This window comes from Piliocolobus tephrosceles, chromosome 17 (genome assembly GCF_002776525.5).
Source record: "Piliocolobus tephrosceles isolate RC106 chromosome 17, ASM277652v3, whole genome shotgun sequence".
Lineage (NCBI taxonomy): Eukaryota > Metazoa > Chordata > Mammalia > Primates > Cercopithecidae > Piliocolobus > Piliocolobus tephrosceles.
In genome coordinates, this window is record NC_045450.1 from 38652395 (window position 1) to 38680252 (window position 27858).

At 39.5% G+C, this 27858-nt stretch overlaps 1 protein-coding gene across 3 annotated transcripts in view; it reads left to right on the top strand.

Moving 5' to 3' along the window:
- Nucleotides 1–27858, top strand: part of FTO (FTO alpha-ketoglutarate dependent dioxygenase) — a 416623-nt gene that overhangs the window by 174339 nt on the left and 214426 nt on the right. For all 3 annotated transcript variants that reach the window (XM_023209953.3, XM_023209954.2, XM_026456851.1), the window contains exons 5-7: nucleotides 4589–4668; nucleotides 10611–10754; nucleotides 20100–20219. In XM_023209953.3, the coding sequence (XP_023065721.2) occupies nucleotides 4589–4668; nucleotides 10611–10754; nucleotides 20100–20219 (344 nt within the window). The remainder of the gene's footprint in view (nucleotides 1–4588; nucleotides 4669–10610; nucleotides 10755–20099; nucleotides 20220–27858) is intronic.

Genomic DNA, 27858 nt, shown 5'->3' on the forward strand with positions numbered 1-27858 from the left:
AATACCTTAGGTATTTCACTTCACTTTTATATTGCTTGCCTGGTTTCTGAAGAAATGTCAGATTTTTTTTGTTTTTTTTTTTCTCCTTTATAGATAAGCTGTTTTTCCCTTCTGGCTTTTTTCAAAATTATCTTTGACTTTCTGCAGTTTGAATGTAATATGCCTAGGTGTAGGTTTTTTTTTCCTGAGCTTTCCGAGTCTCTAGTTTGGTGACTAACATTAATTTAAGAACATTCTTAGTTATTATTGCTTCTAATTTTCTTCTGTTCCTTTCCCTCTTTCTTCTCCTTCTGTTATTCCCATTATACATATATTACACCTTTTGTAGTTGTCCCATACTTCTGTTTGTTTTTTGTTTTTCAGTCTTTTTTCTCTTTGCTTTTCAGTTTTGGAGGTTTCTCTTAATATATCCTCATGCTCAGAGATCTTTCATCTACCTTGCCCAGTTCTCTAATGAGCCCACTAAAGGCATTCTTCATTTCTGTTACAGTGTTATTGATTTCCAGCATTGTGTTTTTGATTCTTTCTTAGAATTTCCATCCCTCTGCTTACATTCCCCATCAGTTCTTGCATGTTGTCTACAGTGTCCTTTACAGTCCTTAGAATAGTAATCGTAGTTTAAAATACATTTCTGATAATTAATTTCTGCCATTTCTGACTCTGTTTCTGATTTTTGCTCAGTTTTTTCAAACTTTTTCTTTTTTTTTGCCATTTAGAAGGCCGTGTACTTTTTTCTTGATAGGCAAATGAGATGTACTGGATAAAAGGAACTGCAGTAACAATGCGGTGGTAAGGTATGTTGGGAGGGTAAGCATTCTATAATCTTATGATTAAGTCTCAGTCTTTTGTGAATTGTGAACCTCACAAGTGCTTCTCATTTTCTTTTTTCTCATTCTTAGTTGCGATAGGATGCCTAGCAGGGGCTAGGAGTTGTAGGTAGCATTGAGGTATGTTCCTGCCACTACACTCCAGCCTGGATGACAAGTGAGGAGACCCTGTCTCCTGAGAAAATAAATAAATAAATAAATAGAGTGGCTATTTTTTCCCTTCCTTCTGCCAGAAGCATGAGAAGATGTTTTTGGATCTTCACTGTGAGAACCTGTTAGAGCTTTTGGAGATAAAACTCACAAAAGTCTGGGAGTTCCCTAAGACTGAGCTCCCCTGGACTTTTTAACTTTCAGTCCTGTCTACATTTAATCTCTGGCAATTCAGTAGTTACAGTTACGATTTTCCTACCCTGGTACCGGTTCCCACGCATGTTGTTGCTTCTTGTTTTTTACTCTGATAAATTGTCATTCTCTGTTTCCAGTCTGTCTCTCCAGAGTGAGGAGTGACAAAATTACATGTCATTGAGAGCCATGCTCTTGGTTTTATAATATCTTTACATCTTTGACTTACCACAATGTAACTTTGAATGTTGTACCACTTTTCGTTCCATCCTTCTGTCTTTTGTGCTTTTTCATGTGTTTTATGTCTGCAGATGTTATAAACCTCACAATACATTGTTATTATTTTGGATTTAAACAGGCATTTGTTCTTTCCTGATATTTTTTACTTATGTTACTTTTTATTCCTTTGAGCAAATCTAAATTCCTTCTGATATTATTTTTCTTTTGCCTGTAGAATTTCATAACAATTCTTATAGTGTAAATCTACTGAATATAAATTGTTTCAGTTTCTTTCTGAAAAGTCTTTATTTCACTTTTATTTTAGAAAGGGTGTTCACTCTGTATAGAATAGTAGATTGACAGTTTTTTCCTTTAGTATTTTGTCACCTAGTTGTCTTCTGAGTTTTATAGCTTCTGATGAGAAGTCTGCCGTCATTCTAGTCTTTGCCCCTCTGTATTTAATGTCTCTTTTTCTAACTGCCTTTAACATTTCCACTTTATAACTGATTTTAAGACATTTCATTATGACATACTTTAGTTTAGTCTTATATCATTTTTTTTGCTTAGAATTCATTGAGCTTATTGGATCTCTGGGTTTATAGTTTTCATGAAATTTGGTGAATTTTGGCCATTGTTTCTATAAAAATGTGTATGTATTTGTCACTCTTCCTTCCCTAGAATTTAAATTAAATTTTCATTAAATGGCTTAATATTGTCCTGGAGGTCATTTCTGCTCTTTCATATTTTTGTAGTCTTTTTTCTTTAGCCACTTTATTTTGCATAGTTTTTATTTTTTATGTGTTCTAGTTCACTGACCTTTTCTTCTGCAGTTTCAAATTGCTGTTCATCTCATTCAGTGTGAGTTTTGTTTCAGATACTATATGTTTAACCTTTAGAAGCTTCACTTATACATATCTGAAAGGGCAGACATGTACATTTAGAAGAAAAGAGAGATGTGGCTATCTCGCATATTGTGTGTGTGTGTATCTTTCATTTCTCTGTTACTTTTTGAATGGATGTTGGATATTGCACATAGTATTTGTTGGGTGCCTGATTTTGTTATATACTTTTATATACTTTTGGCTTTTGCTCTAATGAATAATTAAATTACTAAGAAGAAATTAGATCCTTTTTTTTTTTTTTTTTTAGTTTTGAGATGGAGTTTCGCTCTTGTCTCCCAGGCTGCAGTGCAATGGCGCGATCTCGGCTCACTACAACCTCTGCCTTCTGTGTTCAAGCGATTCTCCTGCCTCAGCCTCCCGAGTAGCTGGGATTACAAGCACCCCCCACCATGCCCAGCGAATTTTTGTATTTTTAGTAGAGACAGGGTTCCACCACATTGGCCAGGCTGGTCTCGCACTCCTGACCTCAGGTAATCCACTCACCTCGGCCTCCCGAAGTACTGGGATTACAGGCATAAGCCACTGTGCCTGGCCAGAAGTTGGGTCCTTTCGAGGCTTAGTTTTAAGCCTTGCTAGGTGGGACTAGAGCAACATTTAACCTAGGACTCATTTAGCCCTACTTTCGCAGTGATGCTTTCCTAAGGATTTTCTAGTATCTCATGTAGTAAGAGCCATTTTGGCTGCTGGGATCATAAAATACTCCTAGCTGTGTGTGAGATCTGAAATTGGTTCCACCTGCTGCATTCTGGTGCTTCTATTTATGGCCCTTGGGAAGTTTTTATTTATACATGCACAGGTCAGTGCTCTTCCAAATACTTAAGGGAACCCTTCTGCAATCTCTGTTTGCTCTCTCTCTGTATATCTGTTTCTGTTTCAGCATTCTGCCTTTCAAGGCCCTGTGGTCTTGGCCTCCCAATACTCCAATCTTTGTCTTCTCAACTTGGCAAGAAACAGAGACTGGGTGTTGACTTCCTCTTCTTTATTCTGTGGCGTTGAAACTGTTTCCATGGAGTAAGTTAGGGCAATTGTAGGCGTCTCTCACTTATTTTGTTTCTCTTCTCCATGGGATTATGTCTTGCTGAAACGTTTGATTCATATTTTTGGCTTGTTTTGTAGTTGTTTAAGGCAGAAGGGTAAATCTTGTCACTGTTACTTCACAATATTCATAAGTGGAAATCCTGCCTTAATATTTTGCATTTCCTTTCTATGTTTAGAGATGATATTGTAGGTTGTTTTTGCTGACACATAAGGGGCCTGGTGGCATTTGCCTCTTAGTTTAAGTCATTATCGTTTTTGGTATCTTGATAAAAATCTTGTATTGCCTGTATAGGATATCATTGCTGGAAACATTACAACTCTCTTTTTTTTGTAGTAGAGGAAGTCATGTCCTAAGCAGAGGTTGTATAGATTTTGCCTGACTTGTGGTATCATTTCTCAGGATCTGCAACAACTTGGTCATTGGTTTTTCTCCCACTGCTTGTGGTTTTAGGAATATTCTTCAACTGATGAATTCACCACCTACTTCATTCTTGGGTTGTGAATCCCTAGACTTGAATTCTGTTCTAAGAGCCAAACATGCAACATGCTGAATTGGTTGGTTTGTTGCCTGGAAAATTGTTAGGGCAAAATTGATACTTTGATTACAGAAGGAAAGAGGCAGATTTTTCAGATGAAAGGTGTTCAACTCCAAATTCTGGTTTATTCTAAAGAGTAGAGGTAGATGTGTCATGAGAAGGTGAAAGAAGCTCAGTCCATACATAGTGAATTTTATAGTGGGTGGGCATCATAGGACCATAAATAAGCAGAGTGACCCTATATCTTGTTTGCTGAGGACAGTCCTGGTTTATACCTGTTGTTCTGGAATAATTGTAAATAGCACCCCCTTTCACTCTTCAAAGTGTCATGCTTTGTATGATAGAATATATACATATTTAATTATAGACATATGATTACATATCTACTTACACTTACATATACTTGTGTATGTATAAGTATATATAAGTATATCATATTTATATATACTTATATTTATATTATTACACTTGTTATATATCTACATATATAATGTCTACTTATAAGTAGATACATATATAAGGGAACATATATATATACACACATATATATAGTCACCTACTTATAAGGGATTGATTAAAGAATACAAGGTAAGTGTTGATTCCTTGGTTATTGTCATTTCTTAGAAGATGGATTTACTGTTTACTTTGTGTTTTAGTTAAATAATATATAGTATATACTGACTAACAAATATGGTTTTACAAATTTCTGGTGTTTTTCCTGTAGATGATCTCAATGCCACCCACCAACACTGCGTTTTGGCTGGTTCACAACCTCGGTTTAGTTCCACCCACCGAGTGGCAGAGGTAAGTGTAAATAAAAATGTGATTCACACCTAATTGGATGTGACAGAAGTGGTTGAATGAGCAATTTATCATAGAGCTTTGGAAGAGTATTTGATGGGAAAATTGCTTCCATCTAACTTGACTTTCATCTGTTTACTTGCTTTTTGAGCTTTGGATTGTGTTGGATACAGTTTTAGAAAGCGTATGCATGGCATGGGATAAGTGTATTTTGCTTCTTGGGGTTATGTTTCTTGGAGAAGGAAAATGCCATTGACAAGTGTTTATAGTTAGAGGTTTATTTAGAGGGTTGTATCTGTCAAGGTCAAGGGCAGGAGATGACCAGAGGAACCGGGGCAGATTTTTGTGCTTGTGCATGAGTTAGCTGTGGCTGGGTTTGGATGTTGAGAATTTTCATTTTCCTTAACTTTTTGGTCAGACTTCTGGGCATGTGAATGTAAATTAAAGAGAAAGTTACAGCGTTGCCAAGGAGTTTCTGAGCTCCCAGCTGTGTTCATAACCCAGACTTTATTGCTAAATTCTGCCACCACTTGCAATGGCCGATGGTTAGCTGTTCAGACTAGTCCAGAATAGAAAACTAAGAAATGAGAAAAACTCATATTAGTCATGTTGGAGTCCCATGTACTCAGTTAAGAGGGATTCCAGAGAGCAAGGCATGAAAGGGATTACAAGTGACCTTCTACCTAAGCTTGCTATGCATGGTTTGCTTTATAACTTGACCTTTTATGGAACTACAGGGGACACGTGTGAGAAAATTGGGCGGAAATGGTACAGGAAGGTGGGAGGTATAAGTGCATGGTGTTCCAGTGGCAGTACTGCCTGAGTCTATATGGCAGTGTTGTGTCTTTTGGTCATTAAGTAGCTTTACCAGTGGACCGATCATATTGCTCTGTGGCAGAGAGAGAATGAATGAGTATTTAAACCAAGATGCCAGCCAGCCCATCCAGCACCCCTTTCTTCCTTTCTCCCCTTTCTTCTCTTTTCCATTCACTCATTCATTTAAATATTTGAGTGCCTGTTATGTGTCCAAAACTGTAGGCCTGGGAGATAGAGCCATCAACATGACCATCATGCCCACCACCTTTGTGAACTTTTGTTGGGGGGACAAATTTTAAACAAACACAGAAATAATTGTCTTAGAGACCTAAAAGGAGTTCTGTTAGAAAAGAGGGAAGGGAGGGAGGAAGGTTGGTAAGGCCGAGCAGAGGAAGGAAAGAAGGGAGGGAGAGAGGAGCAAGTATTTATAAAACATCTAATATGTGCCTTATGTTGTATGGAAGGATTTCATTTCCCCAGTTATAGGCATCTGTCTTTCTAGCTATAACCCTCCCAAGAATCCCTTTCTTGTGGATCACTTGAGTATATGGCTACTTAAGTGCACCCTTCGATGTCTTTCCTAATCTAAGCCGGAAGAGTAGACTGTCTCGTTAGTGCTGGGTTCAAAGGGCTGTACAAAAAGATAAATAAAAAGCTTGGGAAATATGTTCATGGGGAAAATAATCATACCTAATTCATAGTGTTCTTATGAGGATTAAATTAGTTAATACATGTAAGTCTTTTTAGAACAGTGACTGGTATACATTCAAAGAAGTTCGCTACTACTACTATTATTAAATTACTTCTACGGCTACTACTGTCTTTTCATTTTATTCTGATGAAAAACTAATAGGAGATAGGAACAACTAAAGCTCACTGTGTGGAAGGTGATTCTGGCTTCATTTGTACACTAGATTATACATAATAAAGCAAGAGAGATTAAATCATCAGCAAGTTTTGATTGCAGGAATTACAATTCAGAAGGGATTTCAGTTTGTTCATTCTTCAAACTTTCATTGAACTTTATAGTGTTCAAGTTATTCTTGTAGGGACTTGTGAACGGGAATAGTCATGTTCAGTGTCTTCAAGATGCTTATAGTCTAAAGAGTATGCACAGCGCAGAGTAGAAAGTAGCAGATAGCCCGGCTAATTTTTGTATTTTTAGTGGAGATGGGGTTTTGCCATATTGGCCAGGCTGGTCTTGAACTCCTGACCTCATTGATCCACCCACCTCGGCCTCCCAAAGTGCTGAGATTACAGACATGAACCAGTGCACCCAGCCTAGATTTTAGTTTTTGATAATTGTGTCAGAATATTCTTGGGATTCAATACAGAATGTCTTCTTAAAGAAATTTAAATTTTATGCATAATTATATTTTGAATAGGTAGTTAATGCAAATGGTTCAAAATAAAAACAAATACCTAAGGGTATAGAGTTAAAGTCTCTTTCTCCTTAGGCCAACCAGTCCCTGTCCCCAGAGGCAACCAGTGTTAAAAGGTTCTTTTTACTCTTTTGGTAATATTTAATATATAAGTAAAAATGTATGTAATTTCAAAAACATTTTAAAATATTTTTGAATATAAAAGTACATGGTTCTGTAGTTTTGTTTCAGTAAACTTTGGTAGTAATTACTCATTAATATATAGTTCTTATCTTGGAGTAGGTAATGGCTTTTTAGATATGACATCGAAAGCATAAACAACTAAAGAAAAAAACAGATAAATTGGACTTCATCAAAGTTAAAAACTTTTCTGCTTCAAAGGGTACCATAAATAAAGTGCAGAGGATCCATGGAATGGGAGAAAATATCTGTGAATCATTTATCTCATAAAGCACTTGTATCTCAAATATTCAAAGAATTCTTACAACTCAGTAATTCAAGAGAGAAATGATCCAATTTAAAATGGCAAAGGAACTGAATTAACATGTCACAGCCCGGATGCAGTGGCTCATGCCTGTAATCCCAGCACTTTAAGAGGCCGAGGTGAGCAGATCACTTAAGGCCAGGAGTTTAAGACCAGTCTGGCTAACATGGTAAAACCTCGTCTTCACTAGAAATTCAAAAATTAGCCAGATGTGGTGCCACATGCCTGTAATCCCAGCTATTCAGCAGGCTGAGGCAGGAGAATCGCTTAAGCCTGGGAGGTGGAGGTTGCAGTGAGGCGAGATTGTGCCACTGCACTCCAGCCTGGGCAATAGAGCAAGACTCCGTCTCACACACACAAAAAAGGATGGTATACAAATGGCCAACAGACAAATGAAAAATGCTGAACATCATTAGTCATAGGGAAATACAAATCAAAACCACGATGGAATAACATTTCACACCCACTAGAATAGCCAGAATAAAAAAGATAGTGACAAGTGTTGGTGAGGACCTGCAGGAAGTGGCACCCGTGTGCACTGCCGGAGGGAATGGATAGTGGTGCAGTTACTTTGGGAAACAGTCTGGCACGTCTTCAGAAGGTGAAATCCAAAGATACCCTGTGACATAGCAATTCCATGCCTAGGTAGATACCCAAGAGTGATGGAAACTTCTACCGAAATGTTCATAATCACCAAAAAGTGGAAACAACCCAAAGGTTCATCACTTAATGAATGGATAAATAAAACGTGGCATATCCATACAGTTAAATATTATTGGGCATTAAAATAGAATACAGTAGTGATGCATGTTACAACATGAATGACACTTGAAAACATAAGAAATGGAAGCAACCAGTCACAAAAGATACATATTATATGATTTCATTTATATGAAGTGTCTAGAATAAGCCTCTCCATGGACGTAGAAAGTAGATTAGTGGTTGCCCAGGGTTGGAAATGTTGTTGGAAATCAGGCGGGGTTGGGGGTGGTGACTGCTAAATGGTACAGGGTTTCTTTTTGGGGTGATGAAAATGCTCTAAAATTAATTGCAGTGATATTTGTATAACTGTGAATATATGAAACAACATTGCATTATATGCTTTAAATGGTTTAATTTTATGATATGTGAATTATAGCTTAATAAAGCTGTTACCAAAAAAAAAAAAAAAAAACTTAAACTAGGCCTGATTATAGGTTATTTAAATAAAACAAAACACTATACATCCAGAAAAAAATTATTCCATACACACTCTCTCTCTCTTTTTGTTTTCTGCAACCATAGTTCATTAAAGTAGTTTTCCTATTGTTGAGAAATTTAGGTTGTTTCCAATCTTGCATGAAAATGCGATTAATAACCTATGTAGCTCACTCCATACTTGGGAAAGTAAAGGTGCAAGTAGGAAAACTTTCTAGATAGAAGTCATTTTAAAAAATGTTGTAGGCTGGGTGTGGTGGCTCATACCTGTGATCCCAGCATTTTGGGAGGCTGAGGTGGGTGGATCACTTGAGGTCACGAGTTCGAGACCAGCCTGGCCAACATGGTAAAACCCTGTCTCTACCGAAAATACAAAAATTAGCCGGGCGTGGTGGTGCACGCCTTTAATCCCAGCTACTTGGGAGGCTGAGGCAGGAGAATTGCTTGAGCCTAGGAGGCAGAGATTGCAGTGAGCCAAGATCAGCCATGCTACTGCACTCCGGTCTGGGCCAGAGAATGAGACCCCGTCTCAAAAAAAAAGATATTGTAGAGGTTGCTGTGGGACAAAAATGAGTGGTCATTCACCTTTATTCTTTGTGGAGTGTTTTTGGGCAGGAAATTGGAGTTGTCTGCCCTTATGCACCCAGCACTCTGGGATCTTCATATTAAAATATGTATTAGTCAAACTTCTGTTTCTTGGCACAGAAACTTTGTTTTTCCCAGGCTTGTTGATGTTGCATTGGATAAAATAGTAGTAAATGTGCAAGGAAATTTTATACCAGAGAATTAGCCTTCAAGGTTATTTACAAGGACTCAGTTTAAATTACAAATAATAAAACCAAAGTATTTTAGGGATACATTTTCCTTGTTGGGACTGAAGGGTATTTATAGCTGACTTTTTATTATTCTAGGAAATCACTTCAATATCAAAACAAGCAGATGCACTGCCCATGTGCATCAGCCTCTTTTCCAACATATGATCCTTTATAAAAAGGAGTTTGTCCATTTGACCTCTGTTTTGCTCCCACGAACTCAGAGAGGGATGAACTAGTTATCTCTGTCCTTGCTGAGGCCCAGGTACTAAGTTGTGCCTTTGAATGTGCCTTGATCATAAGCCAAATATTCTCCATTATTTGAAGAATCTATTCTGCCAAAAACTGCCACTGCCTAGTGTATGATTTTTGCAGAAAAGGGAAGTGAGTTCTTTGCCTTGTGATTATAACTTCAGTTTTCCCCTCTGTTATTACGGAACCATTTAGTGTGCTTTTGAACCAGTTCGGCAGCCTGTTTACCTTTCTTTCCTATCGTTAGTCTCAGGGCATTTGAGATAAAAAGTCAGTGTCCTTGACTTCTTGGTTAACCAGTTATTCATCCAATAATTATTTATGAAATTTCTTCTACTTGTCGGACTCAGTTCTAGATGTTGTAGTATATATAGAAAATGTATTTAACATATATAAATAGGGCATTAGCCTCAGGGACCCAAATGTTTAGTTAGAGATATGAGGCCCACGTAAAAGAAAACCAGCAAACTAAGTGGCCCACGTGAGGCCAAACTGGCAGCACAGAGCCCAGTGGAACAGGCCACTCTAGTAATTCTTGAGTTAAGGAGTACAGGCGGGGCACAGTGACTCATGCCTCTAATCCCAGCACTTTTGGAGGCTGAAGTGGGAGGACTGCCTGAACTCAGGAGTTTGAGACCAGCTTGGATAATATAGCAAGATCCTGTCTCTCTCTACAACATAAAAATTTAGAAAAATTAGCTGGGCAGAGTGGTGCCTGCCTGTGGTACCAGCTATACGGGAAGGTGAAGTGGGAGGAGTGCATGAGCCCTGGAGGTTGAAGCTGCAGTGAAACATTACACCACCATACTCCAGCCTGAGTGACACAGCAAGACCCTATCTCAAAATTGAAATTAAAAAAAAAAAAAAAAAAGGAGTATAGACTGAGCCATGGGGTCAATAGGTGAATTCACAGCCAGGGACAAATATGAACAATCCTAGGAAGGGCGGCATAGTAAACTTAGATTTTGCCCATAATTGTAATTGCTGGTTCTGTCTCAACAGTGCTCAACAGGAACTTTGGATTATATTTTACAACGCTGTCAGTTGGCTCTGCAGAATGTCCGTGATGATGTGGACAATGGTGATGTCTCTTTGAAATCCTTTGAGCCTGCAGTTTTGAAACAAGGAGAAGAAATTCATAATGAGGTAAGGATTTTTTTTTTTTTTTTTTTTTTTATTGAGACAGAGTCTCGGTCTGTCACCCAGGCTGGAGTGCAGCAGCATGATCTCAGCTCACTATAACCTCCACCTCCCAGGTTCAAGTAATCCTCCTGCCTCAACCTCCTGAATAGGTGGGACTGCAGGTGCGCGTGCCACCACCCCTGGCTGATTTTTATAAATTTAGTAGAGACGAGGTTTCACCATGTTGGCCAGCCTGGTCTTGAACTTCTGACCTCAAGTGATCTGCCCACCTCGGCCTCCCAAAGCGCTGGAATTACAGTCGTGAGCCACCGTGCCTGGCAAGACTTTCAAGAGTTGTGAAAGATCTGAGATTCTACCCTACCTGCAAGCTAACAAGTTAATCTGCCACAGTTTCATATTGGTATAAGACATGAGACTCTTAGGTCAGAGATGGAGGACAGGTTATTACGTACATCAATAGCAGTCACTAGAGTCTCAGTATTTTTGTGTTGGTTCACGAACTTATTTTGTTCAGGCTGCAGTAACAAAATAGCATAAACCAGGTTGCTTGTAAACAACAGAAATTTATCCTCACTGTTCTGGAGGGTGGCAAGGTCAAGATTAGGTGGCATCAAGTTCAAGATCTGGTGTCTGGTGAGGACTTGTTTCATGATTCATAGATGGTACCCTCTCACTTTCCTTACATGGCGCAAGGGCCAGGCGAGCTCCCTGTGGTCTCTTTTATAAGGCTACTCAACTCTTTTATGAAAGCAGAGCCTTCGTGATCTCTCACCTCTGAAATGCCCCACCTCTTAATGCCATCGCCTTGGATGTTAGGATTTCAACATAAGAATTTTGGAGGGACGTGGCCGGGCATGGTGGCTCACACCTATAATCCCAGCATTTTGGGAGGGTGAGGCAGGCAGATCGCGAGGTCGAGACCATCCTGGCTAACACAGTGAAACCCCGTCTCTACTAAAAAAAATAATAATAATAATACAAAAATTAGTCAGGTGTGGTGGCAGGCACCTGTAGTCCCAGCTACTCAGGAGGTTGAGTCAGGAGAATGGCGTGAACCCAGGAGGCGGAGCTTGCAGTGAGCCTAGATCGTGCCACTGCACTCCAGCCTGGGCAACAGAGTGAGACTCCATCTCTAAATAAATAAATAAATAAATAAATAAATTAATTAATTAAAAAAGAATTTTAGAGGGACATACACATACAGAGCATAGCATTCTCCCAGCTTCTGTTTCTATAGGGCAATGCAAAGTAGGCCAGATAACATGTACACATTGAGGGGTTACATTATAGGAGAGGAACCATGAGCTATGGAAACCTAGTCTTTTTCGAAGGGTAGTAAGCATGCCTGTCTTTTGCTGTAGGTCAAGACACTGTCTTTATCTTCCAAGCCTATATGCATACCTGCCCTTTTGTTCTGGAGGGAGAAACTCTCTCTATCAAGGTTGTTGCTGTATAAACATCTTTGCAATGACAATCCGTAACACAAGACAGTCATTGCTTCCTCACAAGACACGCAGAAGCACAAGAGACTCAGGAAGAATAGTCTCCCAGCAAAGACTGCTGGGAATTGAGGGTAGGCCCTGGGAGCAAGTGTCAATGCCTTGCTTTTCATTGATGACATCAGTTGCAATTCTGCAGTCTGTGAGACCAGCAGGTCTGGATCCCATGGGTCAAAGTTTCACAAACTCTACTTTTCCCACTAATACCCTCTCAATATTTACTTTATCTTTGGACTACATGCATTGTTTAGTTACTTAATATTTTACTTTAAATCAACTCTTTTTTAACATATATACATTTCTTTAAAAAGGAAGCTTTATATTGCTACTTTAAGTGGAAATCCAGTATCATTAGCCAAAAGAAAAAGTATCCAGAAAAATAGGTCCAATGAAAACAGAGTAATGTTATTACATTCCAGCAGATATTCTTGTCTGGAGGAGGCTCTGAGCCTCAAGTTTCCTTTCTTCATGTTAAGAAGGGAGATTAGTGGTAATGGTTGCACAGCTTCATACATTTTCTAATAATCATTAGAGTCTGCACTTACAATGTGTGAATTTTATGGCTGGTAAATTATACCTCAAAAAAAAAAAAAACCATTAAAAGAAAAAAAGGAGACACTAAAATGTGGTAGAGAACTGAAGTTCATTCACCTATCTGAGACTTTCTTTTTGATATAATAAGAAGGATTGATGGAGAATTTGAAGTTAAAAAATGTTCTTATGCATCCTTTCTATAATTAATTGCTGAGCATGTGCCAGACACTCTCCTGGGTACTTTAGTATGTATTGGTAAATAAAATAGACATTCTAGTACAGGGAGACGATGGTAAGTAATAAACATAATACATTGGTAAATTATACAGTATGTTAGAAGTTGCTAAGTGCTACAGAAAAAAAACAGAGCAAGATGATGGAAACTGAGAGAACTAGAGAGTCTCCCTGTTGAAAAGATGTCCTTTGAGCAGAGAATTGAAGGACATGAGAGACAGCCACGTGGGTATCTGGGGAATTGCATTTTGGGCAGAAGGAACAGCCAGTGCAAAGGCTGTGTGGTGGGGGAATGTCTGGAGTCCATGGAACAGTCCAGGAACAGTACTGTTTGAGTGGAGGGAGTAAGGCTGCTACTTATAGGAGAAGAGGTCACAGAGGTAGATCCAGGAGACTGGGGAGCAGCAGATTGTATAGGTCCTTGGAGGCCCTTGTAAGGACAAGGCCTTTCCTTTTTACTCTGTAGGAAACGGGGGCCCATTGAAGAGTTTTGAGCAAAGGAGAAATAATGTTGTCTCCTATAGTGACATAATATCTTTTTAATGTCTTTATAAGTAATTTAATATCTTGTGAACTGCTCCACACTTTGTGAAACATTGTCACAATCTCCAGAACCACAGGGGAAGCTATTCTGCCTTTCAGGGGACTGGTAACCACTTCTAATGCTGAGCTCAGGTCTGACTTGCTTCCCTTCATTGTGCCTGATGGGTGTTCTACTACTTTCTGTCTTATTAGTCCCTGCTGGGGGCATTGCTGATAGCCAGAACTTCAGGAAGGAAGACATTTATGGGCCTGATGACCTCACTGAATTAGACCAGGGAGCAAAGTTATGTCTTTCTGCATATTTACAGTATAGAAATTCTAATCTTGAAATTTAGTTATTTCCTTCTCAAAAAATCTGACGGGCCGGGTGCGGTGGCTCACGCCTGTAATCCCAGCACTTTGGGAGGCCAAGGCGGGCGGATCACAAGGTCAGGAGATCGAGACCATCCTGGCTAACACTGTGAAACCCCGTGTGCCTGTAGTCAGTCCCAGCTACTCAGGAGAATGGTGTGAACCCAGGAGGTAGAGCTTGCAGTGAGCCGAGACTGCGCCACTACACTCCAGCCTGGACGACAGAGTGAGACTCCATCTCAAAAACAAAACAAAACAAAACAAAACAAAACAAAACACTCACAATTTTCGTGTCAGACTGGCAGAATGGGTGCTTTCTTTAACATGCATATAGGCTATCTTATTTCCCTATCCTTTCTCATCTTTTGTGACTGACTGTGATGTTTTGTTACCATCAATGGATGGGAGAAATCTGTAAAATCACACTGTGTATCTAACAGAATATTGTCTTCTAAGTCTATCTGTTTCAGGCTGAGTGCAGTGGCTCACGCCTATAATTCCAACACTTTGGGCGGCCGAGGCGGTGGATCACCTGAGGTCAGGAGTTTGAGATCAGCCTGGCCAACATGGTGAAACCCTGTTTCTAGTAAAAATACAAAAAGTTAGCCAGGTGTGGTGGCGGGTATCTGTAATCCCACCTGCTTGGGAGGCTGAGGCGGGAGAATCGCTTGAACCTGGGAGGCGGAAGTTGCAGTGAGCCGAGATTGTGCCATTGTACTCCAGCCTGGGCAACAAGGCCAAAACTGTATCTCAAAAAAAAAAAAAAAAAAATTGTCTGCTTCAGAAAGTGACTGGCTGCTTTTGACCTTATACGTTAGGCAGGTGGGGCAGAGATGTACTGTATCAGAAACCTCGGCCCCCGGAGTTGAATAGATACAGTGATCTTGAATTTAAATAGTGGTGTGCCAGTCTTTACCATTCCCCCGATCTCTGATTCTTCAAGGTCATCTCCTTACTTTCACAATTAATTCCATATGTCAGGGCACATTGTCAGATATTGTTCTTTTGCCATACAAGTTGGCCTGGGATTTAGCAGTTGCATGCCCGCTCTTTACTTTGTCCTATTGCTCAGTGAAAGCCCACTTGTCCATAAGAGTTCTCCCAGTTTCTTGCTTGCTTGCTTGCCTGTTTCTGCAAGGCCATGTGTCTTTGCTGGACAAATCACAGGATGAAACTCTTGATTTTACATACTGCAAGCTCTCAGTCTGTGTGGGTTGAGAAGTGGTTTGTTTTCCTTGTCTAGGATGGTTTCTAACTAAGCAGTTTTCAGAAGTTTGGGCATATGTTTTGGAGTACCTTATTGGAGATATAGTTTTTCCAATTTAAGATGCTTAGGAAAGATTCCTGTTTAATTATAAGCAGAATCTTCTTCCATGTTATTAAATGGCGCACTTTCCTTTTTAAAGATAGTAAAATATGGAATTCAGCCTCTTCTCTTAGTAAAGGTCCCCTAGAAGAATGGAATGTTTGACGGTATTGTTTGGCTCTCATTTTCTTCTGACCAGACTTTTGGCTTCCGTATAACCACTGCGAAAGGGCCTTCATAGGGTACCTCTTTGTAGATAGAGCCTTACCATGTCTTCCTGGTCTAATTTCTTTCTCAGCAAAGTAACTTCTATCCGTTATTACAGTGAGACATTAATCCCAAGGGGCGTAGTCACACATCTCATGAGGGAACTCTATGGCTGACTTGGGACCAAATCAAGAGCCTAAACAAACTTAGCAGAAGAAAAGTAGGTGACATTTACTGACCCGTTGGAATGATGGAGATGATTTACAACTATATGGTGATAAAGTGGCTCAGAAATATTCTTTTGAAATCTTATTAGCTTTTCTCTCCAAGGCCTAAGTGCCCAGTGACTGAAGTCCAGATATGTGGGTTGATTCTATTCCTTTCTCCTTTTCTAGACTTATTTCCATTAAGTGCATGTTCAAAATCAGGGAGTTTGGTTTGTAAGTATCATGAAAACTTTGAGAGAACCCTGAGAGCTCCTACAGGTTGTCTCCCTGCTGTTGACGTCTTCAGGGATGTGTCACCCGTGCAATGTTCCTTGGCCTCAAATCAGCATTTGCTCTCCTGACCACTTGCCTCTTATTTCTGCTCTGTTAGCTATGAGCCTCCTTTGACGGCCTACAACTCTGGAGAAGGGAGGAATACCCAAGTTCTGCCGTGGTTACCGCTTCATCAGTCAGTCAATATGATTAGACATGGATGTTTGCTTGGTTTTTTAGCCCCAGAGTAATAAGGACTCGCTATATTTTGAGTCCTGACTCTGGTTTTTGTGAAGTGTCCATGCTATAGCTTTCCTTCCTAATTTCCAGAGTTTATTAACTCAGACTCTGAATCAAGCAGGTGGAAATATTTTTTTGCCTTCTTACTTAATTTTAAGGAGAGAGTCAGCTACTTCTTTCTGTTGGCAGGGGGAACTGGTAAAGGTGGCATTTGATTAAAATCCTGTAATAGTTTTTACCCACAACATCGAAATGAAAAAGTCAGGTCATGGAGTTGAATAGAAGGCATGCCACTAGATTTGATGTCCATAGAGATTGTATCTCATGGGCAATATTTCAACTCATGAATAAAATTCGATTGGGAGAAGGTCTTCAGTGTTGTTGAACGTTTCTGACTGGCATTAGTGGGAAGGGGTGGGCATGAATTGACATGGACATTAAAGCTTCTCCTGGTCAGAAAATTTGTAAGATTGTGAAACGCTTGAGGACAGGAAGTCCAAAACCTTGTGGTCTTGTTTAGTATGCATTCTTGACATCTAGCAAATGCCTGACAGAGAGTAGGCAGTAATTATTTCTGTCTTACAGATGACATAGCTATTCTGTAGTGGCACTCACTTTTGAACTGACTCCAGAGCCTATATTCTTTTTTCTTTTAGAGACGTGGCCTCACTGTGTTGCCCAGACTGGAGTGTAGTGGCGCAATCATGGCTCACTGCAAACTCAACCTCCTGGGTTCAAGTGATCCTCCTGCCTCAGCCATCTAAGTAGCTGGGAGCACAGGCGGGTGCCGCCACAACCATCTAACTGTTTATTTGTTTATTTTGTAACGATGAGGTCTCACCGTGTTGCCCAGGCTAGTTTCAAACTCCTGGGCTCAAGTGATCCTCCTGCCATGTCCTCTCAAAGTGCTGGGATTATAGGCCAGAGCCCTTATTTTTAACCATGATACTATCTGTCTCAAAAGATAGTTGGGCATCCAAGGGAAGATGAAGGCATTATTTATTAAAATAGCCAGGGCTCTCTCTTTGCTCTCTTGTCCAATAGCAGAGCCCCTAGATATAGCCTTCTCTTTGCTTCCAAGTTTTAATGGACTGAAATCATTTCTAGTGTACCCTGATAGACTGGATGAACTAATTACATATGATAGTCTATTTCCGGAGCCACCATGGTTGCCAAGCCTTATCCATTCTGGCCTCTTCAACGGGCATAACCAGCCCAAAGACTGGAAAATCTTTTAAAACCTTGTCAACTCTTTCTAACATAGGACTTGATGTTTTGCTAACAGGCTCTTTCCATAGTGTGAACAAATTTTATGTGAAATCCATCAAAAGGAACTCATTTTTTTCTTGAAGTATGTATGTTGTTAAACCTGTATCTTCACAGAAGTTGAACCACACTTGTATTCATTCATCTTTCAAAGTACTCAAGGTTACATCTGTTAACCACTGTCTTTTAATAGCACAGATAAGGTTTAGCAACTGTTGTATTAATATTGTGTCTACATTCCTTTTTTGTTTTGTTTTGTTTAAACAGCTTTTACTGAAATCAGTCCTACACAGCAAACAAACATTTAGTTAATGTAAACTAAAACCTTTTCATATGACTTGGTATTCTCAGGTTACTTATTTGAGCCATTTTCACCATTGTTAAATCTTCACAAGTTGGTTTTGTTTGCCTCATGAAAGTTCAATATGGATAAACACACAAAAAAAATTCTTTGCGGTAACAGGTGAAGATTATAATAGCTCCATGTCTATATATGGAACATGATCACCTTAGCAAAGCCAGACAACCCAGCATGAAGCTGTGGTGGCTCCACATTTCTGTTTTTTTTTTTTTTTTTTTTTTTTGAGACGGAGTCTCGTCACTCTGTCGCCCAGGCTGGAGTGCAGTGGCTTAATCTCGGCTCACTGCAAGCTCCACCTCCCAGGTTCCCGCCATTCTCCTGCCTCAGCCTCCTGAGTAGCTGGGACTACAGGCGCCTGCCACCACGCCCGGCTAATTTTTTGTATTTTTAGTGGAGACGGGGTTTCACCATGTGAGCCAGGATGGTCTCGATCTCCTGACTTCGTGATCCACCCGTCTCGACCTCCCAAAGTGCTGGGATTATAGGCGTGAGCCACCGTGCCCGGCCGGCTCCACATTTCTTTAGTGGGCAGTGGTAAAAAGAGTATTTAAGATCAGTAGCATTGTACCTTGATTTTCAAGTTGATGAATGATAGAAGAATTAGAAAATGGATAGAAAATAATTTTTTATATTTCCATAGGTTAACTCAGCCACTCATCTAAATATCTTGGGATTATTTTAGTTGCAAAGGGCAAAACATTCAACCTGAACTGGCTTAAGTAAAAAGAGTTTCAGGAATAGTTTGATCAAGGGTCAGTTGATATCATCAGGATGTGGTTTTTGTCTTTTCATCTTGCAGTTACCCCCTACTATGTTAGCTCCATTCTTCCCATTGCTGGCAAAATAGCTGCAGAGTCTTCTTCCTGTAGTTTCTGATAGTCTTGAGACTTATTCTGATTGGACATATTCCTATTTCTCTCAATCCTAGTTCTGTGACTACAGAATCTAGTGGCCTGATTGGCCTAAACCTGGGTTGCATATTCCACCCCTGGCATTGGAGTTGGAGCCTCTTCAGACCACATGGGCTGTTTGGGGAAGGGGTGGGTGGGATTTGACTGGAATAGGAGGACTGCCAAGGTGGCAAACAGTTGAAGTTTACCAGAGTAGATTCATCGGAAGGAAAGTAAGTTACTTGGGTATTTCTGATCTGAAAATCTGAAATTTGAGGTGCTCTAATATTTAGAGTTTTTGAGCATAAACATGATGCTCAAAGGAAATGTTTATTGGAGAATTTCAGATTTTGGATTTGAAATGCTTGACCAGTAAGTATATAACACAAATATTCTAAAATCAGAAATACTTTTGGTCTCAAGCATTTCAGATAAGGGATATTCAACTTGTACTAATATGTTTGCTACTCTTCTTTTTAACCTATTGTCACCTGCCCTGAGTTGACAAGTGACAATTTGAATGGCTTTGTAGGTTTCATGTGTGCCTCCATAATTAGTTTTATATATACAGGTTAAGATTATCACCAGCTCCTCCTGGCCCATGGGTAAGTTAATTTATTGCAATTTAAGAAAGTTATAATTAATATTTCCTAATATGTATTCATGTTTTGCTTTTAATACCAGCCTTAAATAAAGACATTTAATGAAAACACATTCGGTTTATGCCTTTCCCATCAAACATAGTACAGCCTGCTTTATAATTAGGATCTCAGTATTTATTGTTGATTGACTTAAAGTTTCCTCACATCTGACTGATAAATGTGATTGAAAACCCCTCTCTGGCATGAGCTGGGTTGTGTAAGAGAATTTCAGCTTTTTAATTATTTTATTTTATTTTATTTTATTTTATTTTATTTTATTTTATTTTATTTTAACACAGAGACTCTTGCTCTGTTGCCCAGGTTGGATGGAATGCAGTGGCACAATTAGAGCTCATCACAGCCTCAAACTCCTAGGCTCAAGGAATCCTCTTGCCTCAGCCTCCCAAGCAGCCAGGACGACCAGCACACACCACTGTGCTTGGCCCATTTATTTTTAATTGTTTTTGTAGAGACAGCATCTTGCAATGTTGCCTAGGCTGGGCTCAAACTCCTGGCCTCAAGCGATCCTCATGCCTCGGCCTGCCAAACTATTGAGATTATAGGCATGAACCAACACGTCTGGCCAGACCTCAGTTTTAAGACTAATCTTTTCTTAGCATTGCAGAAATGCTATGGAGTTGCCAGCTTATATTGGGAACTGGTTAGGCTGACCTTTCTCACCTTTTCTCATTCTATGGCCATCAAGTTACCGAAGGAGAATTAAGAGACGAAGTCATTGTCCTTGCTTGTCTATCACAAGGGAATTAAAACCACCATCTTCTCTTTATGGTCCACAGGTCGAGTTTGAGTGGCTGAGGCAGTTTTGGTTTCAAGGCAATCGATACAGAAAGTGCACTGACTGGTGGTGTCAACCCATGGCTCAGTTGGAAGCACTGTGGAAGAAGATGGAGGGTGTGGTAAGTCCATGAGGCCTGAGACTGTGTTTTGTGGACTGCTGTGTTATACAAATCCTCCACTGCCTCATTTGCATAGGCAAATGTAGATTTAATTATTCCTAATTATCAAGTTAGGTTCTTCTTGGTAAGGTGATGGATATAGCCAGGATTTTGTCAGTACAACCTCAATTTAGTTCAATAAGCATTTATTATTTTCTCTTCATAAGGCATGTGCTGGATATATATTAGGAAGTGGTGATAAGAGAATAACAATTTGAAAATAGTATTTAACACTTATTGGCATTTTTATATGCATCAGGTGCTACTCTGTTTTCCCAGTATTAACTTTAAAAAATTGTACAGCAATATTAAGAAGTATAGAAACTTTTCCAGGCCTGAATTTATGGATGTGAAAACCGAGGGACAGGGAAATGAAGGGCCTCCCCCAAGGCCGCTGAGTAAGTGGCAAAGCAAGGGGGAAACCCAGGCAGGCTGGCTCCACAGCTTATGCTCTCAACCACTGTGATCCAACAGTTGAACAAGGAGAGGGGCACGAATATCACCAGGTATGACATTAGCTAAAATGAAATCCGGTAATATATGTTAAATGTTAAAAGAAAATCACAGTTCCAGAAGAGGGAGCATTACATTCAGACCACTTGAGCTGGCTGGGATGGTGGTGAAATGGCAGATGTGGCTTTTGGGGCCGTTGAATGCTGAGGAGTATGATGGGATGGGGGATCTGGGGACGAACTTTAGACTCCAGGAACTGTAAAAACAAGGCCAGAAGTGAGGAAGTCCGGTGTGACCAGAGCAAGGAGTGCAGATGATGTGGGATAAAATGTAGCTGGAAGGCAGGTTGAAGCCACATGGAGGTCTTGCACTAAGTCTTAATTTAAATAATAGTAATAATAATAGCAAACACTTACATAATACTTATGAAGTACCAGACATTATTCTATGTGTTTTCTATATAACTTCTTTAACTTTTTATGGCACCCCATAACATAGGTGTGATGTATTCCCCATTTTTCTTTTTTTTTTTGAGACAGAGTCTCGCTCTGTCCCCCAGGCTGGAGTACAGTGGCGCAGTCTCGGCTCACTGCAAGCTCCGCCTCCTGGGTTCACGCTATTCTCCAGCCTCAGCCTCCTGAGTAGCTGGGACTACAGGCACCTGCCACCGCGCCCAGCTAATTTTTTTGTATTTTTAGGAGAGACGGGGTTTCACCGTGGTCTCTATCTCCTGATCTTGTGATCCACCCACCTCGGCCTCCCAAAGTGCTGGGATTACAGGCGTGAGCCACCGCGCCTGACCCTGTATTCCCCGTTTTTCTAACGAGGAGACCAAAACACAAAGGGTTTATGTAACTTCCTCAAGGTCACCCAGCTAACCGGTGAGGGAGCTGGAATTTGAACTCTAGAAGGCTGCCTCTGGGGTCCTTGCTCTTCACCACCTCACTGTTCTGCCTTCAAACAATTGGATTTGGAATGTAGTAGAAAAGTGGTAAACGCCTGCAAACTCTGGAGATAGTACCTCTGCACAGAATTTGAAATGTGCTGGAAACAATGAACTAATCTGCAAAAATGGATAGCTATTGCTAATCCCTATTTTATTTTTTTAAAGCCACTTTATTGGGGTATGATTGCCCTACAAAAAGCTGTACGTATTTAATGTGTACAACCTGAGTTTAGAGATACGTGTCCATTCGTGAAACCATCACAGCAGTCTATGCCGTAAACCTATCCATCACCTCCAAAAGTTTTCTTCTGTCTTATTTATTATAATTATTATTTTTGTGATAAGAACACTTAACATAGGGTCTACCCTAATTCCTCCTTTATAATAATGAAAATGTCAAGTCACAACTCTGAAGGCCCCAGTTTAAAAGTCGGGATCAGAATCCAAAAGTCCTTGCTTTCCAGACATCTAAAATCTTTAAATCATACCTTTTCATGGATATGTGTCTGGGGAAGGAATGTTATAATCCTTTTAATGTATTAATAGTATCACAAAAATTGATTTCTCCAAAGACCTGAATCGATGCAAAACTGAGCATTGTGAAACTGAATTGGAGTTAATGAAAAGTCTGTGCCTAAATCTCCTTGGTCAGTTCTGTTCCTAAACTAAGCCTGTTATGAGTACTCTCCATTTTTATGGGCTTCTTATATAAAGGCAGCTTCAGTTTCAGGGCAACGTTTTTTTTCCTCCTACTGTGTAGTTCTGATTTTGTCCATTTGCATATGAGTTAGAACCTCTTAACTTGATGAACCTTAGCTCTAAGACATCAGCTTGACTTTGAAGTTATAATTTGACAACTCTGTGAATTAGAGTTGAAGAGCAAATAAGAAAGGGAGCTCTTATTGATTTTTTTTTTTTTTTTTTTTTTTTTTTGAGACGGAGCCTTGCTCTGTCGCCCAGCCTGGAGTGCAATGGCGCGATCTCAGCTCCCTGCAACCTCTGCCTCCTGGGTTCAAGCGATTCTCCTGCCTCAGCCTCCCGAGTAGCTGGGATTACAGGCGCCCGCCACCATGCCTGCTTAATTTTTGTATTTTTTAGAAGAGACGGAGTTTCACCATGTTGGCCAGGCTGGTCTCCAACTCCTGACCTCAGGTGATCTGCCCATCTCGGCCTCCTAAAGTGTTGGGATTACAGGCGTGAACCACCGTGCCTGGCCCTTGATTTTGTTTTTGTTCAAGAGCTTTTTTTTTTTTTTTCTTTCTGGTAAAGTCTGGCCCAGCAAGGTGGCTCATACCCTTGTCTTCTCAGCATTTTGGGAGGCCAAGTTGGGAGGATTGCTTGAGCCCAGGAGTTTGAGACTAGCATGGGCAACATAGTGAGACTTCATATGTACGAAATAAAAAACATTATCCGCCTGTGGTGGTGCGTGCCTATAGTCTGAGCTACTTGGGAGGCTGAGGTGGGAGGATCTTTGGAGCCCAGGAGGTCAAGGCTATAGTGAGCTGTGATCGCGTTACTGTGCTTTAGCCTGGGTGACAGAGTGAGACCTTGTCTCACATACACACACACACACACACACACACACACAAAATAAATAAAATATTTGGTATTGTGAGCTTACCAGTGATATTCATTATGAATTCATTTAAGGGATTTAGTTATATCTAAGTAAATTTGTGCGTAAATAATTTGAAGGTGGTGGCACATTCGTTAAGAGGAAATATCTTTTGTTTTGTCGCTCTTGTATAAAAAATACCAAAAGGAAAAGCAATTCTGTGAACTCTCTGGTGCTAGTTTCCCAGCAGTTGGCATGGCATTCCTAAGTGTTCTGAGGGAGATCAGTGGCCTCAGTGTCTCTCCTCAGCGTGCCTTGGGATGATCTTTATCAGCAGAGTGAAGATTTAGGCCCAGATAAAAGGGATGTTTCTTCCAAATTAAATGTAAGCATTGCTTCAAGCCTTTTACAAATGACTTTTTACAAATTCAAGTAATTTCTTTTTTCTATTGGAAAAGACAGAACAGAATAATTGTTGGACGGGTCTACGGTTGTGTGGCTGTGTTCGTGCAGTGCCATCTGGTATTTGTATACTCGGGTGGAATTGGCAGTGGCTGGTTAGATTTCCACTTGGTACCAGCCCACCTCATATTTTCTCAGTTGCCAGCAGTAGGGGGCAATGTTGAGCTACCAGATGGAGGCCCCAAGATGTTAGCCTTTCAGGAAAATGCATACAAAAATACCATTAACTGTCAAGAATTATCCCTGTTGCTTCAAGTTAGCTGTAATCTCCAAGATTCCATAACACAGGATATCAGTTATGGGTTAACAAATTCAACAGCAATTTAACATAAAAAGTACAGTGTTTGGTGCACATTTGGATTGTATAGCATTAGACTAATCCAAATGGAATTTCTGAGTGTCCTCGCTTTGCTTCCAGGGACTATCTTACTCAAAATTATGATCATTTTAGACAAATGATTCTTTTTTATCTTTATGCTTTTTATGAATTGTAAAATCGTGTGTGTTGTGGAAGGATTTCTTTAATCAATGCATTTTGTCTGTTCTGCAAAATAACATCGATCTCTTTTGCTGAGAAAATAAAATAAAAAACCTCAGGGAATATGTACATTACTTTTCCCCTTTTGCTTATGAGTAAAGCAACCTTTATCGGCCCTTGTACCAGGGAAGAGACTTGCGCTGTGATTTCTGTCTTTGTGTTCTTTTTTCACTTTGTGGTTGGAAGGTGTAGTCTGAGGAAGGATATAGAAGAATGGAAAATGAGCTTTGAAATTGCTTTTCTTCCATTAATGGTAATTGCTTCACATGTCATAACCAGTCACATATTTCAAAAAGTTTAGTCAGCTGTCTTTAAAACTCCCCCATCCTCCACTTCCCATTTCCTGTCCCAGCAAACACCATTTTTATCACACTGTTTATTCTTGCCATTTTTCTCCCGGCGGATAGTTTTACTCCGTCCATGCTCTTGTGATGTAAATGTTAAACCTTATATTTGAATGACATTCTGATAAAATATCACATTTTCCCTGAATATTACCTCATGAATTTATGAGCCATTAAGCCCAAAGCAACATAACCCTTTCTTATAACCCAGGAATTTAGTCTGGCCTTTCCCCTCCTTTTGCTCCCTATTGAGGATGGCATTATAACACTATAATACTATTCAAATATTTGTTTTCTATTTTAATTTTTTTAAAACCCGATGCACTTCCTACCCGCCACCGCCCCCGCCATCCAAGATGATTGTATTATGAGAAGACTCTTCAGGATAAGAGAGAGTTACCATTTGAAAGAAACTGTACAACTGCTTTGCTTTCTGGGTAAAGAGAAATATGAAAAGCTGAAGTCTCCTGTGAGGTGAGGAAGTCTTGCTGTAGCCAGAGATTCAACGGATAGGCCATTTGTCTCTCAGGGTCTGGTATCGCTCTTTGCAAAACTGACATTTATTTTACCTATAAAAATGTTTTAACACTATCAAATTCACAGTGATACAGAAAAGAATGCTAGGTGCGAAATCCTCTAAATTGGTGACATTTATTCCTTTCCTGTTGACCTTAAAAAAAAGAAAAAGGTCAATTTGGTATAATCCAATGGAAATATTTGACAATCGTTTCCAGAGTAAACATTTTCAAAAGTGTTGATGATTTCTATACTGGAGAGAAATTCTTGCTGTTTTCCTCGGTTTTTTCTTTTGGAAGAAAAAGTAGATCCTGATGGTTTTGAATGTTTTTAATTGCATTTCCTGTTCTGACAATTCCTTGTGCTGTTATAGCAAGGCGTTTCTATGGCAGTTGGCCTTAATAACCTTTATTGACTTTAGGGGGTAGGAGGCAAGACTGGATTATTTTAATGTATCCGTTTTGAAACAGTGTAAAACACAACATATAATTATGTTAGGTAAGCTATAGGCTACATTTATTTCTATCCATTTATGTTAAAATTTGGCACAGGAGAGCAGAGAGATGTGGAAAATGAGTAGGTGTTTTATTTAATAATGTAACCAGTTTCTTGTTGTTAAAGTTTTAAGAGAGAAATGTACTTAAGAAGGTAAAGGTTGTCCCTGACAAGTTAGTTATAATAGTTTAATTTTAAGATGAGTCATGCCTTTTCCCCTGCTATTTTGGCCTGTGTAAGTCATCTGGGAAGGCCCTTGCCAGGAGCCTGCCTGTGGCTGTGTGGATGAGTCTTCCTCAGCGTAGGTTACACTTCATGTAGGTTACACAGTCATAGGGAATGATTGAGCCGAGCAGTAGTTTGTTTATTTTTGGAGAGATTAATGAAGCTCTCATCACAGTGCTTTAGAATAAATTCTTTAAAACTGAATACAGGAACAAGGCTGCTTTTCCATTTACTGAAATATTTACTGAGTATACTGGTATTTGCTATTGTATTATAGTTCAATTAGCTAAGTTTATTTTAAACTTCCTTCTAGGATTGAAGATTTTTGGGGATGTGTGGAAGAAAGTGATGTAAATATAAATGTTGAATTTTTTTGTTTGCATTAATGGGAAAGTCATCAATTTTTTGTGTGTGCGTGTGTATGTATAATTTTTTTCTCCCTTCTTTTCAGTGTTAATGTGCACAGTAAGTTACATCAGCCAACATAATCCAGTCTCCCCATTTTTTCAGGGTTAGCATTTCTGATTTAGGAGCAGAGTATATTATAATAATTTAGGATCCGATGTGAGATGTCTAGTGGTTTTAAATTAAAATGTAAATTCTCTTTTTTGACTGGGGCAGTGCTGAGTGACTCAAGATAAGCACAGATTAGAGGTGGATAAAGAGTCATAAGCATCCAAAAATTGAGTTTCTGAAACCTGTATGCAGACCTTTATGTTTAGTTTTGAAAATTTGGAAAAATGAAAAAGTCACTTGCAGCTGGAGCAGCTTAAAATCTTTGGTTTAAATCTTTGGTTTTTGGTTATCTTAAAAGTGTTCAGGGAAGCTCGGTTCTTTCCATTCTCCTTCCTACCCACCCACTCCAATTCCCCACAGCTATATTGTTCTGTTAAAAGTAAGACATCTGGGGAGAAATTTTACATGTAGTTTAGCAATGAATTTCTTACATGTTTTGATTCCTTTTTTGATTATCTTATGAATTTCAGAGTTTTCCATTTTTTTTCCCTAAGCATCTGCACCTTTAGTAAGGAATTTTACAAGAAAGTGTTGTGTATCCTGTCTTTTTGGGAAAAAAGAATATGCAATTCCAAGAGAATTCAGGCTTAAACCTCAAAAACACAGTGTGCATCGAAAGCACAAAGGACTGTGTTTATGATTCTCTTTGAAGTGTTTTTGCAACTGGATAAGGAAAATTTTAGAAACCTTCTGATAGTGTTCAGGGTAAATACTTAAACCCCTTTAGAGAATTTCACACACAGATACTGTGCAGCAGAAAAAAGGGATACTTATGTTTCTTAAAGCTGCTACAGCCTACAGCTTTGTACTTAAAGACAGAGGTGTTGAATAGAATTCTACTGAGGATACATCCAGTGACAATATCTCCAGGAACATCAGAGCAAACCAGTGGGTAGGACTTTCTGTTTTTAACCCTTACATGAGCTGTGTGAGAGTTGAGCTTTATTGGTACCAAGTCCTAGGATGTGCCTGGTACATCTCAGGAATGTTAAGAGGATCGTTCCTAGTGCCTCTGCTCTGCACACAATAGGAACAAGACTAAAAATGCTGAAGATGCTGAGACAAAGTGACAGGAGCTAGGAAATTCCAAGTGACAGCCTTGCCATCTCTCTTAACTCTTAGTGTGTGGAGAGAAAAACTGGAGTAAACAGCCAGGGTTTCTGTTTTAACCTTGGTTCCGTAGGATTTGGCTAAATTTTGACAACCTTTGTTAAATACACACACGTACATGTGCACACACATATATGCACATTTCACACATTCTATATGTAAAGAAAAAAAGATGAATTCTGCTGCTTTAAATAGTTTTAACCACCCTGAAATTCGAATTGATATAAAGGTGTGAAGATCCTGCTATTTTCCCTGGGGTGCTATTTTAGCCTTGGCTGCTGGAATTTATTTTGGATTGCTTTGACTAGCAGACCATCATAGCATTTCAGATATGAATTAAGAAACCCTGATGCAAGATTGGAATGTCAGAAATTTCTATTTTTCCTGGAAAAGATATAATATAAAACAAATTATATACCTTATTTCATCTAGGTTTTTTT